This window comes from Genypterus blacodes, unplaced genomic scaffold, assembly GCF_046128005.1.
Source record: "Genypterus blacodes isolate CSIRO-AG114 ecotype Tasmania unplaced genomic scaffold, CSIRO-AGI_Gbla_v1 ptg000054l_1, whole genome shotgun sequence".
Classification (NCBI taxonomy): Eukaryota; Metazoa; Chordata; class Actinopteri; order Ophidiiformes; family Ophidiidae; genus Genypterus; species Genypterus blacodes.
The window spans coordinates 2,709,391-2,728,805 of record NW_027466866.1 but is presented as its reverse complement, the minus strand read 5'-3'; the positions used below and the strand labels follow the sequence as shown (position 1 = coordinate 2,728,805).

At 46.5% G+C, this 19,415-nt stretch overlaps 1 protein-coding gene across 1 annotated transcript; it reads left to right on the top strand.

Annotated features, from left to right (window-relative positions):
• The first annotated feature begins 5,011 nt into the window (after positions 1–5,011).
• mknk2b (MAPK interacting serine/threonine kinase 2b) lies at positions 5,012–18,119 on the top strand. Its single transcript, XM_076151337.1, has 14 exons — positions 5,012–5,132; positions 5,635–5,860; positions 6,459–6,546; positions 6,805–6,906; positions 7,025–7,122; positions 9,606–9,685; positions 9,812–9,885; positions 10,083–10,187; positions 10,288–10,343; positions 10,459–10,554; positions 14,078–14,272; positions 14,433–14,597; positions 14,707–14,747; positions 14,870–18,119. Exons 2-14 carry the CDS (start codon positions 5,810–5,812, stop codon positions 15,138–15,140), a joined length of 1,422 nt encoding a protein of 473 aa, XP_076007452.1. The 5' UTR covers positions 5,012–5,132; positions 5,635–5,809; the 3' UTR covers positions 15,141–18,119.
• Positions 18,120–19,415: the final 1,296 nt, after the last annotated feature.

The following is a 19,415-nucleotide window of genomic DNA, read 5'->3' as shown; positions in this document are numbered from 1 at the left end:
CCTGTCCTGTGTCCTAGTTAGAGTTCACGCAAACACAAGCGAAGTGGGGCTTTGCAAGACCTGATTCGAGTTCAGGATTTGAGTTAATGATTGGACTGAGCTGGTTATGTAAGTAGTAGGCTGGTGTGTTCTGGGATGAATACAGAGAACCGCTTTGTTTTGTATGTGCTCAACCTTGCGTGATTAAAGTCAACAGGGCCGCACGTCTGAACGGGCCTCAGTACAACATTGTGGGTCAGACTCTGAGGCATCTGTCAGTCATAAGGCTTGGATTATGTAAAGAGCAGTAGGGGTGATTTAGTTTCTAGGCTAAACCAGGGCAGACGTCTCAATCTGAAGAATAACATAACTGAGGCCATCTGGAGATCAATATGTCTGTCCTCCAATGTAGCTGTGTGTGGCTTTAAATAACCAACCATGATGTTTAAACTCACAATCTACATGAAACGACGCCATCTGAATGATTGATGTTCAGTATGTGTGTGTACTTATCTCTCTCTATCCTCACAAACAACATATTAACATTGTAGTGAAGGTACAATCTGTAATCTCAATGCAAACAAAAGCTACAAATGTTATTGTTGATTGATTGATGTTGACAGTTTCCAGAATTACATTACAAGCAGTACATGGATTGTACAGCTTAATCGTGTTAACAGTTAGAAATGAAGAGTTGTGACTCAAATAACCACAATAACAATCATGGCAGCGTCCTGTGTGTCTGCTGCAACACCATCCTCTCATTACACCGCCGCCCCTCCCCTTTCTTTGAGTCACTTCCTCTAAAAATTCCCTTGCAGCCCGTGTGTTGTGCTTGTTACGTGTGAGATGAGCAGAGCTGAGGCTTTGCTCCTCCCTCCCTCCCTGCCTGCCTCTCTGCCTGCCTGTGTGTTTTTCTTCCATGGAATGTACCAGACAACCCCAGAGGACTCTGGCAACAGGCCACAGCCTGAGGTCCTGGAGAGGGGCCAGGATCAGGGGACAGATCTCAGAGCGCACCAATCAGACTGAAGCATGTCCAGGTCTGTCAGGGTGTTTGCATCAGCCAACATGTCTGTTACTTTGATGGGACAGTGTGATTATTTACATACACAGAATGGGTTTGGGTGACAATGTGACTCAGCAAACGGAGAATGGGCACACACCCTAACGGTTCTGTTTCTTGCGTGTGTGTTGCTTCATGCAGAGCGTCAGTGGTGATGATTCTAGGGGCCCACAACTAAAGGAGTTCTACTCATATTCCAGTATGATATGAACAATATTGTTTTAGGAAATCCAGAATTCCTCCATTTCTGCCTCTGGCCTCATGAACTGGCACAATACTACAAAAACAATGCATTGGCTAAGACAGCCAAATCCAAATAGATCAAGACCTCTTAAAGAGTTCTCGTGAAGTCTAAAATAACACAATACTGTTACATCATACATATTTTAGTACTGTTTATAGTGTTTCTCAGTGACGAGTAAATGTACCAGTTACTTTCCATTGTTTACTGATGTAGATAGACAGACTATTGCATCATAATGAATAAAGGCAATTGAAGTCCTGTTTGGTCGGTTCCTTTTTTTATAGCCATGATGATTGTACATAATGACTTGATAGCCCTTTCACAAATTCATAACTGCTTGTAACAAGTAATGATTACATGGAAAATGTATTATGCAATCTGAAAAGAGACTAAGAAACTAATACAGACTAAGCATGACCGCGTCCCATATACAGTGTTAGAAATGTTACATAACGACAACAAAGTGTAAATAGACTGCAAAAACCTTTCTAGACCATAATTAAACTTTAGATGTAGCAAAACAAAAGCCTGTTATGAAATCCTTGATAACTTAATGTGAGTGACTTTGGTGGTGAGTCTACTGGATTAATGTCTACAAGGCCTGTTGTTTTCCACTGCATGCAGCCCAGTTATCCTTCTGTAACCTACCTAAAACAAACGTTGTATAATGTCATGATTCTTTGAGGGTTACTCGCTCTCTTTCTCCCGTTCGCTCGCTCTCTTTCTTCGAGGAATGTTACATCGGGAAGGATTCCAAGAAATATACAAGGATGTGTAACCTGCTGGTGCAGCCGTGTGACCTTACTTCTTCAAACAAATATGCAGCTGACTGTGACAGTGGAAGTGTTGGCCGTCTCCAGTTTCCTTATCAGCTTAGTGTTTGACATTATTATTGAGCCAAGTGCAGGTATGCGCAGGTATGCACATTGCATGACCACATAGTTTCACACATGCACATTCATACACTTTCACGTGCATATAGATACAGTGTCTGTATTGTTTGCAGGAATGTTGTGCTTCTTATTCTGTCCGACGTACATGACGAGCGTTCAACTCATCAGTGTGACACTCACTCCTTGCTTTGAGCTATTTTTTTATTTTTTATTGTCATAATACCGTACCTAAGAAGATGAGAATGTTGAAACTATCTTTATCTTTACATTTATTCAATATAAAGCCTGTGGGGCATCTGGCAGGCTTGTGAGGCTGATTATGATTAGTATTATGCTTACCTCCTTCTACTCCTGTTTCCTCTCTCCAGTGTGCTACTGCAATATGAAAATGTAAGAAAGCAGAAATGTACGTTATAAATACTGTTTATGCAAAGATAAGAACACCCACACACATCAACAACAGCATGTCTTTGAGGCCTGTGGCTACATCTGAGGTCTTAGGTTACTTCCTCAGAATTTTACGAATTTGTGAGATTTTTCAGTGATTTGGGTGACCTGAGGTGCTATTTTATATTCAATGCCAAGTGAGGAATTGCTTTTATAAGTCGATACAAATGTATTCATAACTCTGTTCAGCAGCACTCTGAGCTAATGAAAAGGTTTTGGTGTTTTGCCTCTGCATTTGTATGTGAGTACGGAGAAACAGCTTTAACTTGGAAGGAAGCTGAATAGCGAATGTTTTATGTAATTGAACAGTGAAGTAAAACAATTCCTAGAAATCCTACTTTTTCAAACGTCTGGTCAGAATGTGGCTCATGACAACAGTTAACCAAACTACATCTACTGTCTACACAAACCTCAACAACACTGGAATACTCCTCCGGGACAGATCTCTCCGCTCCCCCTGAGTGAGCTGATCCTCATGGAGAGAAGCAGGGCTGCTGACACTTGAAGTTATTTATGATGGCCTATCCCTCTCCGTTTTGCCCTGTAGTAACACGGGCCCACCCCTGCACGTTAACGTGTGAGGTTGTTTTCCCACTAAACCCGCGATTGCACCATGTGTTCTTGGCTCTGCAAAGTCATCCAGTGGCTTGCGCAATGTTTGCTACCATTGGGCCTGTTTGAGGGGCAGAAGGTAAAAGGAGGAGGAGGAAAGGAAGATCGGCTCCGGTCACAAGACAGTCAACTCCTGAAAACAAACCTTACATGGATTTGACCAAGACACCCTTGATAAACAATCCATTAATACTCTGCAGAGACGATATATGGAGTGAGGATTAAACATTATCATGAATTATAGTTAATGTAGGAAGGTTGAGACACCATAAACGTCTGAGTACTAAACACGTGGCGCGATCGAACGTGCAGAAACTTGGCACAGTTCCTGGTATTTATTGCAGACATTACAGGGTGAAGACTTATTTTGTACAATTAATATCTATGCCTATGTACGGAGGTGGGCGTAAAAGAAGAATATTATCTGCCATCCCTTTACTGTGCCCCTGTTTTAATGATTTAATCTATGAACATGTGCACGTGTCACAGTTTACTGCTGTGTCATTATAACTTTGGCATTTCACAATTAGCAGCTGGGCCTTTCTGCATCATCAGAGTTCTGGGATTTCTCACATTATCGCTACCATGAGATAGATACTCCACCCTCGGAACTGCAAGCTCATCAGGCCCCAAAACGTGCTGAGGCCAATTGTCACAATTCACAATTGAGTGGGTGCTGCTGCAAAATGCCCATTACACTGCACTGTTTGGATGATTATACCTCACGTGTAAACTGTATTTCGTGGGGAATTGCTGCGTAGTTCACGTGCATGATACATGTGTACACTGCAAACCTTCCTTAGACCGCACACACCTAACAAAAGCAGCTGAAACTTTTATTAACTGATTAACTGGACTGATTGTCCATTTATTTACCTTTAACCAAATTCCATGTGAGCAATACCCAATTTTTGAAATGTTTGTGTGCGTTTATGTGTTTATGTGCTGCTGAATAGCACCAGCAGTTGAGACCGTTTGTCATTATCGCCCTGTGTGTGAGAGGCTCCGTGTGCAGGCGCCTTTGAACTCCCATCTGGTCTTGTAATACTGCTTGTGAGGATAATGTCAGAGCATTCTGGGCAGTGGTTTAGTCAATTTCTTAGCAACACCGTGAAGGAGTCGCGGAATCAGCTTAGAGCACAGAACAAAGCTGCAGGATATTTATTTTAGGTATATGCTCCATCTTATTGTGGCTTCTCTAGGTGCAGTGACATCAGAAACCAGTCATCTAAACTGCACAAACCGGTGGGTCTGGTCTGCTAACATGTCGAACGGTCACATCCCTCTCCATCTGCAATGACATCATTGCCGTATCTTCTATCGAAACGTAGCTCCGTCACAACAAAGCTCACGCTTCTGTTTGTGCCGTTCCGCACGTACACGCCATTCCGTTCCCCCATACGTCCAATAAGGGGGGCGCAGAAACAAAACAAAGCCTGGTGGGCTCGTTCCGTTTCCTGTGAATTATCAGTTTGGCATTCGTGTTATGCGTTGATAATCTGATTCAGTGCAACTACAAAACGTCTGAAATGCCGCAGCTCAAGTTATCAACATTAAATGCTGCGTGGTGTTTTCTGGACTGGATGCTTCGTTTTTTGTGCCTTGTGAGGTGCTAAGCGTGGTGTCCGTGAAGCTAAATGGGACGCAGCCCATCGTCTTTTTCTAGAAGGCACGTGATCCTTCGCGTCTGTTGGTGGGCTGATGTGGGCGGAGAAAGGCGGGTGGAGGAGGCGGGGCTTACTGGGAGGTTATATAAGCGCGGACAGCAGCAGTTTCTAACCACCTTCCACGCACTTCCCATTTGGCCATCACCCCTGACCGTCCTCTGCGGCCGCTGAAGCAGTTGGTCAAACAACGACGCCAACACTGGAGCTATAAAATCAACAACGGGGTGAGTTTGAAGGATTTTTGTCGCTGGGTTTTAATGGCAAATTGAAATGTTTGAAGACGTGCTGCGTTACGCTCATGTTGCATCAGTATGAAGGCATATGGCTAATGTTAGCCTCTATGTAGCTGCTTTTATTGCCTTAATGGCCGGAAAACGACGTGACTAGTCAACAGGTCTATTCAACACAAACATTGTACTTTTATGTTTATTGGCTTCTTCCCCTTTTTAAGCGCCCCCCCAACTGATTTGCTTAAATTGCACTAATTAACGCGATGTGTTCAGGTGCTGCATGTTGTTTTTCAGACGCAATGAATATTGTCTAGCTTGTCAAAATGCGCAGAGCTGGTGTTTTTGATTTTATCCCTGTTTCGTTATATCCGTATTTAAACGTAATGGATCATGCTAAGTTCTGGGGGGATTGAGGCTGGCACATGTGTATCTAGTTTATTTGATTTGCTTCTGATGTTGGGTTGTAACGCTGCCGTGTGGGTCTCCTCGTCCGCAGGGCTCCCGTATACAGCCGACCAGCCCAGCGCAGTGTGATCGCTTGCTCCTCTCTCTGAAACGCATCCCTGTTTCGGAGAAAGTGCAGTTTTGACATCACTCCAAAACAAAACCCAAAAAACCACTGCCGGCCGCACATCCCAAAAAATCGGCCCACAATCGCAAGCAAAGCAAAAATGGTGCAAAACAAAATCGCCGAGGTCACTGGATTCCATCGCTCCTTCAAGGTAAGCGAACGCAGCAGCGTGCCTAACGTGGGGTCTCATTCACTTTGGTCGGATTAAGATTGACAAGACTGCATTTTGCTATATATAAATACATCTGCTGCTCTTCAACACCTTGTGCTTGACGACATTATTTGTGTGGCCTATTGGTGACACGTGTGGGCGCTGAAAATGTCCGAATGTGTAACTTGAGGAGGATTTGGGCACCGACCCCAGATAGTGTTGAAGTTGTAGAGTTCATCTGTTGTGGAAAACGGGATGGGTTTTATATAGATACTGTGGCGACTTCTTGAGATTGTTATTCGTTCCTACTGTTTTCTTTATTTAAATCAGGGAGGCTTAGCTGATAAAGTGGCCTGACAGTCTTTGTGTGTGACAGGTTAGGATGGGCAGATGTGCAGCTGTAGTCTCAGGATCACATGCTCACCGTGCAACATTTTCACGGCTGTTTTAGAGGATTCTGTCTACAGTTTCTGCTACGCCTACTATGTTTACTTCGATTCGGTTTATGGTGGCAGAATTGGAGATAATGTAGGCGTTGTCAGGGTAATTGATAAGCGTTTCATGCTATTTTCCTAACTGGTGTCTTGTTATCTTCTAGGGGCAAAATCCCTTTGACTCAGATGGCTTTGGGAATGGATCCCACCTCCTTGATTCGACATTTAATTTTGATTCCTCCCCAAGACATGGTGAGTGTGAACTTCTACGGTTGTTGTTGAATTCCTTATCTCGAGTTTTGTCAAACATACACAGACAATATAACTCATTTATGCTCGGTGACCTAGTTGCTCTGCAGTGAGTCAATTTACTGTTCTAATCAGGACAGTAAAGTTGTTTTGCACAAATCGGTAGTTTCCTCTTTAGCTCTTTCATTTTAAACTGCATTGTTCTTAGTAGTTGTGTAAAAACAAATTCCACTCATGGTGTTTTCCTCCTAACTTTGGCAGACATGCCCTCTAGCCAACCCATAGACATCCCCGATGCCAAGAAGAGAAACAAGAAGAAGAAGCGTTGCCGGGCAACTGACAGTTTCTCTGGCCGATTTGAGGGTAAAGTCACATGTTCACTTATCAGCAGCCCTCCTCCAAGTGTTGTTTGTAGCTGCTGTGTAGGATGAAACCAGATGACCTTTTGTTCCCTAATTTAGTATACAACTCTCTGTCACAGATGTTTACAGACTACAGGAAGAAGTACTGGGAGAGGGAGCGTACGCCAGGGTGCAGACGTGCATCAACCTCATCACCAACAAGGAATATGCTGTCAAGGTAAAGAACTCTCTCACACACGCGTCAGGATGTCTGCTGTAATATTAGTACAATACATAGATGTCTGGTATGAGACGCCTCCATTACTCTGAGTCGGCGCTCCTCTGTCAGGGATCTGTGAACGCAACATAACACGTGCCTGCTGCCTGTCCTGTGCCGTTGCCAGTGACCAATATGGAGCTGTTACATTTTGAGGGCCGCGTTTGCTTACTTCATCATTAACTTTGAGTTGTGAATGGCGTACTGTAGTGTCACTGTCTTGCCTGTTACACGTCGCTGAACGGAAGAAAACTAGTGTGTGTGTGATGTGCGTCAGTCGGCCTTGTTGTGGCTCCGGGCGCTGGTTAGGCTTTTGTAAGGTTCCCGAGGACTGGATTGGTCACAGGGCTGTTTTTATCATATCAGCTCTGTAATGTCTGTCTGCAGGGCCTCTGCTGTGTTGTGTTGCTGCTGCACTCTAGCTTTTTTTTCCCCCTTCTCCCTGTGCAACACTAGCTGCTGCTGTGAGCAAAGGCACTTCCCCTCACTGTTTTTATGATTCGTCAGCCTATCGGAGTGCTCACAGGCCTCTATCCACCCCTTCCCTCTGCTCTCATTGCATGCAGAGGACGCTCGTGGTGGGAACATTGTGTACTGCGAGCTGAGCCAAAACAAAGCCCACAGCGAGGAAGGAGGGGTGCTGGGTGAGGGTTGTGACCCAGGGTGTTTACATTGCTTTGTTCTCCTTCTTGCTCCGAGCAGTTTTACTTCTTTCTTTTTTTTTCTCTCCGCTCTGAACGAGGTGTGGACGTGTCGGTACATGTTTGGCTCCTGCCCACTTCCTTTGTCGTATGTGCGTTTATTATTTCGCCAGCTTATAGGGAACAAGACATTGTGAAATAAGGTTTCCCACAAGTAGCAGGGTGAGAATCTTTAGTTTTTTATTTTTTTCCTGCTGTTTTGCAAGTGAAATCCCGGTACTTGCGCCACTAAAGCCAGCATCTACACTGAAACGGAAAGGGTGAATTTTAACATTAGTTTTGAAAGTCTTCTTCTCCACTCTGGTAGTGAGTGTGGCTAGTTTCCCTTAGGAGAAGAGTTCATCATATCATAGCATAAATATTTGAGTGGACGGGAGCACATACTCTGGGTGAGCACGGGCGGCTGTGCTGGTATTGTTTACACTGGGATGGTTCAGTTTGATCCCCTGGGATAGTTCTGGGGGTTGGAGGCGAACGGGTGAGCAAGTACCGGGGAGGGGCGGGATCATTCAGACATAGTGGGGGCTTCTCAGACTCCTGCCAGATGTCCTCCAGTCGCCCCTCCCCCTTCCAGACGAGGAGCTTGTGTGGGCTCCTTGTTGTGAAAATGGCAACAAAGGCGTGAGGGCGGTGTGTTGTGAGCCGAGGGTCGAGCTGCCTCGCCGCTTGGTTATCAAGTGCTCCTACTTTTGGGAGATATTATATTGATAACCCGAGGTTGATCTGACAAACGATGTCACACAGCGATATCCTTTCTTTAAACACGTGAAGCTGAAGCACAAACATCCACACATCTGAGCCTCCTTATCGCTTTGATACAAAATTTTTACAGCTTTTTTTCCCCCCTTATCTGCACATGTAGGATATCAGGGCAGGCAGTTTGTGTTCTGCTCAGGAGACACGAGCTGATGTGGGGGGGGTTGGTTTTAGCTGCTGACTCAGACTGGAACAGTGCAGAGGCTTTGGACGGCACACAGGCCTCTTGTCTGTGCGTTAATCCCAGACACACACACACACACTCGCACACACTGCAACTGTGGCCCCAGCGAGCTTCAATAGCAGCTGTAATCCAGCTACCAGGAAGAGAAACATACACAGCCTCCCCTGCAGACAATAACCGGGGCTGGAAAATTCAGGCGGTTTGCTCCTCTGTCAGCAGTCTGTCTCTCTCTGTCTCTCTCTCTCTCTCTGTGTGTCTTGGCAGCGCGGGGTGCAGCTGGTGGCCCCTCGGTGGTTTAGTTCCAGGCAGGGCTAAGTTCTATTTAGGGAGCATTTTGTTGTTATCATAAAGGGGTGGGGATGGGCTGGTGGGATGTTGCGCGGCGTGGTCCCAGGCTCCTTAAGAGCACTTGAGATTTAAATATGGGTTACACATAACGGCTAAGTATAGAGACGCTCCGCTGCCATCTCACCCTGTTCTGTCCCGTTGCTCCGGCAGCGACCGAAACTAGGTTAAACTATCTGAAGGGGGTGGGAGGGGGTAACGGCTGGCATATCTTGGAAAATGCAGATGTGGTCGGGAAAGAAACCGCTGGATGAGCACGATGCACATTATACATCACAATCTGTGCTGTGCTGCATGGTTTACAGTACACACACAACCATGGGTGGGACTGCGTGGGGCAGATTGAAGGCTTGGTCTCCTCCCCAAATATGAACTTGACAGTTGGGGCCCTGTGTTTTTCCTCAGCACGCACACACAGTTGATTTGCATCTAAGGCGCCTCTCTTCCTTCTCCTCCAGATCATCGAGAAGAGACCAGGTCACAGCCGTAGCCGCGTCTTCCGCGAGGTGGAGATGCTCTACCAGTGCCAGGGTCACAGGTAAATGATCTAGAACACGTGAAGCCTCGGGGCATCGATTTCCCTTCCGTATTCTGCTGCATGCGATTTTCAACTGAAGAACGAGTATTTCAGTGATATGTGACACCTCCCCCTTCTTCTCTTAAGGAACATCCTGGAGCTGGTGGAGTTCTTTGAAGAGGAGGACAAATTCTACCTGGTGTTTGAGAAGCTCAGAGGAGGTTGGTGAATTATAGCTCTCCCAGTGTCGCAGCCTGCATCAATCACCTGTGTTTATTTATAGAAGCGGCCCTGTAATGTCTCTAATGTGCAGCCAGACTCTGGTGCAGGCTATAGTCAGTTGTGGGTGGGCAAACGTTCCCCTGTCTCTCTCCTTTGCTCAGTGTATTCTCTCTCTCTCCCTCTCTCTCTCCTGTAGGGTCAGTCTTGGCTCATATTCACAAGAGGCAGCACTTCAGTGAGCAGGAAGCGAGTGTTGTCGTGCAGGACATTGCCAGCGCTTTAGACTTCCTGCATAACAAAGGTAACATCACTCAAACTAAACAATGTAATCTTTTATTGCTCAAACCGTCAAGTACTTGTCCTCACCTCAGATTAACTTATTGTGTGTTTTGTGTTGTCAGGAATGGCACATAGAGACCTGAAACCTGAAAACATCCTTTGTGAGAACTCAGAGAAGGTAAAGGCAGAGGTTTCATCCATCCTGGATCAACAGGAACTTTATTACAACTGTTATAATTCCACGCAGCACTTTTGAGACGTGCTCATAAGTTTTGTGTCGCCGTCTCTGCCAGATTTCCCCGGTCAAGATCTGCGACTTTGACTTGGGCAGCGGGATCAAGCTGAACAGCGACAGCTCGCCCATCTCCACCCCGGAGCTCCTCACACCTGTAAGTCCCCTCGCCCACCTCAACCACTTCGCTCCTCGTCACGTGTAAATGCCGTTAAAAGGGAAGTGCGTGTGCTTATCGGCGCCAGCGGATGTCGGGAAGAGTTTAATCTCACACGTGTCTTGGGCTCATTTCCTTTCAGGTGTTTTCCACGTCTCTTATACAACAATGTGGCAATGGCCTTTAAACAGCTGATTGCCTGTTTGGCTGCGGTTTGTGGCGCTAGCTGCTGGGAAGCCCTCTGATTGGTGGAGGAAAAGCCCCCCCCCTCCGTTATGAGGTTAAGGGCGTTCACCCCGAGACACTTTCTCTGAAGTGACGCTACCTGGCTGCGTCCGTTTCCCCATCGAGCCGCCGTATCAGCCGGGGGGCAGATACCCGACAGTTTAATGTTCACATTCTGCCGCTTATCAGTCACAAACACAGAGGCCAGTGAGCGGGGGGGGGTTTATGATTGTTTAACCCCCCCCCCTGTTATCGTCTCAACAAAATACAATATCTGAGCGCGGGGCCAGACGAGCCGTTCCTTCTCTGCTGCCGTTTCAAAGCGGAATGATAAATATGAAGTGGCACGTTTCCTGCTCGGCTTGTCGACACGTTTTGTATTTCTGTCCCTGGGTTGTCTGATCGAGGGCAGATTGACGGAGCGGAGCAGGTGAGGCAGAGCTGTCGGCCCGCAGGAATGTGAGGGTGGGTGGGGGGATTCTACCCTGGTAACCTCATCTTCAATGAGCTGCTCTGATGGACTGATCGCCCATCCCTAGACTATTTCAAGGGGGGAGGGGGCAGAGCTTTGGGGGCCGGGGCCCTCACATGTTAAGTCTACAGCAAGTTGAAACGGGGCTGTATGTACGTTAGTGCCTGCGTTGTCTCCTCTGCCACTCAAGTGCTTTTGTCCTGCAGGAAGTCTGGGGTCTATATGCTCTCATAAGCCCCGACTTGTGCTCTCATGCAGCCATTTCGGTGGAAGAAAAGTTGCTTCCTGAGGTCGCGGACGTGACGCGATGGGGCCCCCGTAACGTTATAAGGCTGCACGGAACACATTGTGCAGTTTCACAAGGCCGCCGTATGAGGAAGCGCTCCACTCCAACCAAAACAAACTCTGGCTGATCCTTCCCCCCCAGTCTGTGGTAATAAAACACCGGAGAGGGAGAGAGAGAGGGGGGGAGAGAGGCGAACGATCCACCCACCCACCACTCTTCTTTCAGCCTCAGTCTCCGCCTACTGGCCCCAACCGCACTTGTGCTAGTGTGCGTTTCCTTTGTGTGCTCCATACAAAAGGCTGCACATAAAGCCAAGCCTCCAAATCTATACCTAGCAACGGCGACGTGATTGGCCGGCCGGGTGGTGGTGACGGCAGAGTAACGGGGGGGGGGAGGAGGAGGAGGAGGAAGTCTGCTCATGCGCGCTGACTTGTTTTCGTTGATCACAGGAGCAGTGTTATCTGATTTTCCTCTCTCTCTCTCTTTTTATTTTTTTATTTATATATATATATATATATATATATATATATATTCCTGCAGTCAGCATTGAACAGTTCAGTGGCCTGGTTTGTAGTTGCTCCTGTTCTTTATCTGGCTAAATGTATTTCCTGTTTAAGTGAGAGTTCACTGGACTGGTTGAACGGGTATCGGAGAAGCACCCTTCTAGGAAAATAGCTCGTTTTAGTTTTCCAAGAACTACGCAAGAGGCTGCCTGTCAGCTCAGAATTTCATACATCTCCCTGCAAATGTCAAAGTCTGGTGTGCAGCAGCCAAGGGCAAGGAGGCACTGCACTGTGGGAGCGAAGCAGCGCCGCATAGTGTGTGTGTGTGTGTGTATATATAGACGCTTGGATAGTAAAGTGCGAGAATCGAAGGAGCAGCAGCTGCTTCTCTTTTCGGCACGGATGCAGGTGCAGTTGTGCGGTTGACGACAGAGCAGCTCGTCTTCCTGTAAGCCTCTTCAGATAATCCCTTAGTTTACCAAAACCAGGTGTGTGTGTGTCAGTGACAGTGTGTACCATAAACAAGTCACCTGATTGTATGGTCCGACTCGGTCACATGGCCTCAGGAAAGCCCCGGCGGTGACACTGACAAATCCGCCACTTGATTAGCAGCTTCTATCTGCAGCTCACAGGAACGCTAAGCAGGGCCGCGACCGATGCGAGTCGGCCGAGCTGTCGCGGCGCTGGAGAGCGATTACCGAGCGGTTGTGTGTTCAGGTGGCTTTGTAACGCAGATGAGGGTTTTGATACCAGAGCAGTTTTTCAATATCACATTCCCTTTAGCTCCGGGGCACCTTGGGAAGGCCCACATCCTTTGTGCTTGTGGTTTTTCCTCTGCCGTGTTATTGTGGCAGCTGCACTCGGCCTGGATCCTGGGGGCTCGTCTGTGTGGAGGCGGTCGCCCCGGCCGTGATGTGGGTCGAGACGTGTGGGGGTAGGGGGGGAGCTTTACACTCCCACAGAAGCAGCTTTGTCTGAGACGAGATTCCTGCACTGAAGGTTTTCATTGCGTGAGGGTGCAGCAGGGGTGGAGGAGGAGTCAGGAGACAGCTGGGTAATGGGGAAGTGACACAATAGACGCCCGCTCAGTGTCAACACGCTCGCCCACAGACGCAAGGAAACATATAGGGCAGAGGAAATTGCCAGGATGCAGGCGTCAATGTCCGACAAATCGCTTTTCAAAATCATAGGATGGTCGACTCTTCTCTCGGCTGTTAAATATCCAGTAGGGCAAAGTCAGGAGCTCTCTGCTTCTGATTGGCCCATCTTTGTCCCCTGTGTTCCTGCTGAACTAGCGACCTGCAGCTCTGGGATTAAAGCTCTTTAAGTATTAAACCGGCGTTTGGTGTTGTTTGCGGGTTACATAACCAGCCAGGGCTCAGCCCAGTCTAAGGCTCTGTAGCACAGCCAATCCTCTCTCTCCCCCCCGCACAGTGTTTGGCCTAGTTTCCCTCTTAGCTACATAACAAGGTACTGTCAGAGCTGAGCCCGATCGCGCCCTCACCCTATTCCTCCTGGCTTCTGTACAGCTGGATGGTCAAAGCGATGACTCACTCGCTGCTGCTGCTGCTGCGGCTGCACTCCCTCCCTAACCTGCCTCTGTACAGCCCTCCCCTCCCTTCTCCTCTCCTTGAGGGTTACAGTACATGATGTTCTAACTAAAGGATCCCTTATATGCTGGTAACAGCAGTAAGTACTGTGGCCTGTATAAAATGGATTCGGCGCTCCAGATAAATAAAACCTCCTATCCTCCATCTTCTCCTCTTGAATTGAGCCTATTGACCCGCTGTCTCCGGGCGATCATGTGACTGTCACATCCACACCCCCGCTGAGAGTGGGCCCCGGGCTCTGCTTACGTGTGTGTGGAGCACGAGGCATCAGCTGAATAACAGAATGTGGCCGGCAGCCAAGAGAAGCTCGCCTTCTTTCACTTAACTATTTGTGTCTTCGCCGCTCCTCAGCACATCTTTGTTTGTGTGTGGCTGTGTTTTGTTTTCCCCCGGGGTAACAAACCTTCTCTCCTCTTTTTTTCTACAGTGTGGCTCCGCAGAATACATGGCACCCGAAGTGGTCGAGGCGTTCAGCGAGGAGGCGACCATTTACGACAAGCGCTGCGACCTGTGGAGCCTGGGCGTCATCCTGTACATCATGCTGAGCGGCTACCCGCCCTTCGTAGGCCGCTGTGGGGGCGGCTGCGGCTGGGAGCTGGGAGAGCCCTGCCACATCTGCCAGGTGAGGACGCTCAGCTCACTCTGACCCTCCTGTGCTCAGTGGCAGAATGTAGGACACGCATGACGTGCACAAGACAATGGAGAAACGGAAGCCCCGAGTCTTTCTAGGTCAAGGGTACGTGATGGTAAACATGTTTTGTTTTTCTTTCTCCCGTTTCCAGAACACTTTGTTTGAGAGCATCCAGGAAGGAAAGTATGAATATCCAGAGAAGGACTGGGCTCACATCTCCTCAAGTGCCAAAGACTTAATTTCCAGACTTCTGGTCCGAGACGCCAAAAACCGTCTGAGTGCCAGCCAGGTGCTGCAGCACCCATGGGTGCAGGGGGTAAGTGGCAACACACGTGCACAGATCTTCTGCACTCCCTTTCTTTTCTCTTTCTGAATGAGCTTTTTGTAGAGCCCTCAGACTAAATGTGTCTTTTCTTTGTTAACAGGGTGTCTCTGACATGTTGCCAACATCCATATTGCATCAAAGGTGAGAGAACAAAAGAGAAGCAGCTAAAGACTGTTAACTGTGACATTGAAGTTTGAATGTTTGCATCTTAAACCTTTCCTTATTAACGTTCTGTTTTTGTTGCTTGTTCTGTCCATTTTTAGAACCAGCAATGGCAGGGACCTGACGTTCTTTGCTGACAAGGCCATGGCTGTGAACCGGCAGCTGGCTGAGCGGGACGGGATCGAAGACCAGCAGCAAGAAGTCTCACTCGTGGTCGCCACAAGTGGTTCCTCTGTGCGCCTCTTTCCTCCATCCAAATCCTCTCTGGCCAGGCGCAGGCAGCAGGGCAGCCAGCCTAAGGGAGGGCCCGTCTCTGCCGCCGAGCTCCGCCGGCTCCTGGCCCCCCTGGTTATTGTAGGAGACTGTGCCTGAACTCGCTCAACCCTCACCTCCGACCCTCCGTTACGACTCAAATTGCAGATCCTTAGCTGGTCCTCCCCCTCCCCAACCCTGGCACCTCTCCGACTCTAGCTAGCCATGGTTCCTCAGCCAGTCAGGCTTCTTGCCTTTGTTATGAAAGGAGATTGCTCCCTGCAGCCCCACTTCTAAATGCCTTCTACCTTTCTGCAGCACTTGTAAAGCACATTGGTCCCGGGCCTGCATATAGCAAGCACACATGTGCACGCCTGGTTGGGTGGAGGGCCAGTTAATGATGTAAGAAAGAGAGAAAAAAAGAGCAAGTGCTAGATTGAGAGAGAGAGAGAGCGAAAGAGAGAGGCGTTTGTAAGTTATGTTTTTTTTCTCCCCCCATTCAACTCGGATGAGAAGAAATCCGAACACTTGTCTTCAAAACCAAGCTCAGACACCAAAGGACAACCTGTTGTGCTGCTTCCATGTTACAGCTGGATCCACTGTGAATTAAGTTATCTGGAATGTTCTCCTTGCCTGTATGTACACGCATGAATGACCCATCTGATGATACGTACAAGCTTATGCAATTTGCCAAGATGAAGGCTGTGTTTTCCTGTCTGGTGAGGGAGTCGGTTAAGGGGAAGGGAAGGGGGCTTGTAAGCCAGCGCTGTCTGTGCCTGGTGTGTTCCATTGTGTGACAGGGAGCTATAAGTTTATTTTTCTTGTCTCCATTAAGATGAAGCCCCATAATTGAGCCTCTTGTATTCAAAAATTGGTTAATCTAAATCGAGCGCTCTCTTCTAAATCGGCGGCCGTGCACTTAAAGCTTCTGAGGCCCGCAGAGCGACTGTAACCGGCCGTCTGCCACTCGCCCTACACCAATGTGGTTCGTCATAAGAACGTGTGTGTGTATATGCCAAATTATCAGTGGCATCGATGTTCAGCGTTTGTTAGACCAATGTGAGGGGGTTTAAATGAGCCGTAACAAAACCAGACTGTATACTTTGTTGAAGGCAAACTGATGGTAAAGACGGTGGGACAGGTGAAGCGAGGGTCGCTGTTACGTTCACTGTAAGGAGGAAATGTGATGCGTCCTGTTAACATGACCACACGTGATTTTTTTTTTTCCTTTTTGTTTTTGAAAGATTTCTTCAACTGATCAGTGTATGCGTCAGGATTTAAGCAGAAATGTTTTGGCGGTTGAGATTTAAAAGGAAAAACCCAAATTTAATGAAGGGTTGAGGGGAAAAAGCACATTTTGGGCGACGTGACCTGTCGCTTGTTAATAAAATGGGGTTAAACGGGCCGTTACTTTTTTTTTTTTTTTTTTAAGTTCAGACGTGCCCCTCCTATTTCAGAACTATTAGACCATTCTGTGTCGAACGGCGAAATTCTGGTGCAAATTATCTCCGATAACAAGCGGGCAGGTGAGATTTCTTTTTAAAAAGATTTAAAGAAGAAAAAAAAGGAAAAACATTCCAGGAAAATTTAAAATGACAAAAAAAAAGTCTTCCGAGGATTTACTATAGCTGTACGTTTACTTTATTTTTCATGTTTGAAAACTCCAAGTCATTGTGCCACACTGATATTTTTTTTTTCCCCTCTTTGTATGGCTGTTATGAAGCTTTTCTTTTCTATATGGTGATTCTCATGCAGGTGCTGTTCAGTTCAGGTGAAACACCGGCTGTTTTCCCCTCTCAGATTATTTTGTTGTGTGTGTGCGTGTTTTCTTTTTTTTTTTTAATTCCGACTTTGTGGTAAGATGGGAAAAGAGTTTGAATCCATCTAGAGCGTTCATGCCCAGGAAGGCGAGTTTTGTATTTTTAGTTCTTCTGTGTATTAAGTTGGCAATAATCAAAACCTTTTTTTTTTTTTTTGGGGTTCCGATTTAAGTTAAAGCTCATTCTGAAAAGTACAGGTAACGGACTGGTGATGAGGTCTCACAACACTGTAGCCATTCACCAAAGAAGGTTTAAAGTCCCGTCATTGAACGTGCGAGCATGAATCCATCACCCTGCAGTGTCAAGTGAGATAACTTTGATTGTCCATGTCCTGTTGTTCGAGCGCTGCAGCGACGGTACTCTTGAGAAAGTGGCTCCCCGTGGCGTCAAAGGGCCCGTTGTGCTGACGACGGGACACTGATTGTAATAGTTCTTAAAAATACCTTTCTACAGATGCATCGTTATGGGGTTTTATGTCTTATAATAAGACTTACTTGAACTTGTGTATGCAGGTTTGTTTTTTTTCCTCCATTTGGGAAACTACTTTGCTATGAGTAATCTAAACAAAGCATTAAGCTGATGATCAAGGCAATCTTGGGGTTTTGAAAATACCTGTTCACTTCAGTATTTCTGCCTTTTTCCTCTTTTGAGCATCAAACAAGTTTGTCCCTACATTTTGATAGGGTTGGTATTCGCAGACATGCACAGATTCAGGCCATACTCTGTGATCTCCTGAAAAGGTGTAAGAGTTTTCTTGGTCATGACCATTTCTACTTTTTGTCAAACGGCAGTAGATTTGGACTGCCTTTTTATTGGGAACGGGGACAAAAATGATACGCTAAAACCTTTTGATTTTTTTGTATTGTAAGTCATTTTGAAGTAAGGTAGTGTTAAAATCCAGTCATTCATTCAAATGGACAGTCCATCAACCTCCCCCACAATATGAATGTAGCCCACAGGCAAAGCATTTACAATCCATCAACATTGGTCAAATGTTATCGAAAAAAATGGTTCCGTTTGTGGACATGATGTGGGGCTCGCCCGAGTCTCTGGAGACGGTCCTCACGCCATCAGGCTTTTCTGAGAGTTGACACTTGATTTTAACACTCTCTGAATCAAACCCCCCATCCCCCCCAAACCCATCGTGTTCATGACAAAGAAATTTGACAAATACATCCTTTACAAGAATTATGATTTAATATAAGCACTTTACTGTACCATGTGAATGATTGCAGTTCACTCAAAGCAACATTTATGACAGTTGCTACAGAATTTTGTATTGTTTTTCTAAAAAAGAATAATGTAATAAAAATGCTTTGAAACATACAAGTGTGTGTGTACGTGTGTCTGATTATTGCCTTTGGAGTTTGCCTCTACTGAGTCATCGGCGGCCGAAAGTGCTAAATCTCACTGTACTTCACCTGTATCAGTAGTTTCATATTAACCGACAATCTTATCTTTTAGCCAAGGCCGAAGCTGTTTGGTCGGATTCGGTCCTGTAAAATCCCTCCCTTTTTACCAGTAATGCACCCTGATAACTGAGCTATGCATGTCACACATGTCCTTGGGTGTTGGTAAACACGAGTTCCCTTGTCTAGTTACACAGGCGTAGAAACGTGACGTGAATTCACCTTGAGTCGGTCACGCCAGGAGCTGCTGTGGGTGGTGCTACAGGGCAGATTGGCCTGTTCTCACCAGACTGATGCAACCTACTGCAAGAGCTGCCTGCTGCATGCCACCTCATGGATCCTCATGAAAATATAAAGTGACCGGGGCCTGTAAGATTGCCTCACCGCTGCCAGGAAGTCGGCCAGGATTCGTCATTGCACAGCGTTGCATCCGCAGCCGCATGCTATACTTGAACTCAGCTGTGTAGACTGAAATTATATAGCCTTCAATACACCATTAGGCCATAAAAGTAAATTGGGTATGACATGGCTAGATACTAATATGATGCAGCATTGAGTTAGGAGCGATGATGATGATGATGAGCAAGGATACCAAAAGAAGAAACAAAGAAAATGCTCTGTGAAGCGACAGCCTCAAAAGGAAATGATGAGAAACAACAGAATAATCTTAACATTTTGTTGTTGTGTGAGCATTATAACATGATTCACCACAGTGACTCAACATGTCATTTGATGTGGATTCCTTTTGAGGCGCTTAACAGAGATAAGTAGCAATGTTCTCAATAGAACAAAACGAAAAAAGCAAGTTGCATAACATTTCTATTTGAGAGTCACACGAACGTCACAAGGGAAGAGGAAATAAAATGATGCAACCACACTGTTTGCTGCTGCTTCAGGGAAAACGGAGCCACGCTGTGCAGTTACACAAGTATATGTCTCCCTCTAGTGGTGACTTCTGATAGAGCCACGTGGAATAGCACTGACAGGATTGGTTTGGAATGAATGCTTTTCACTCTTAATATATTTAATTTGATAGTATGAGAAAGTTGTGTTTTGTGATATCTTAAGCCAATAAATTTGAAAAATAAATACACACAATTTGAACATTTGTTGGTGTAAAATATTTCACATAAAATGACAGTATTTATTAAATTCACTAATTAATA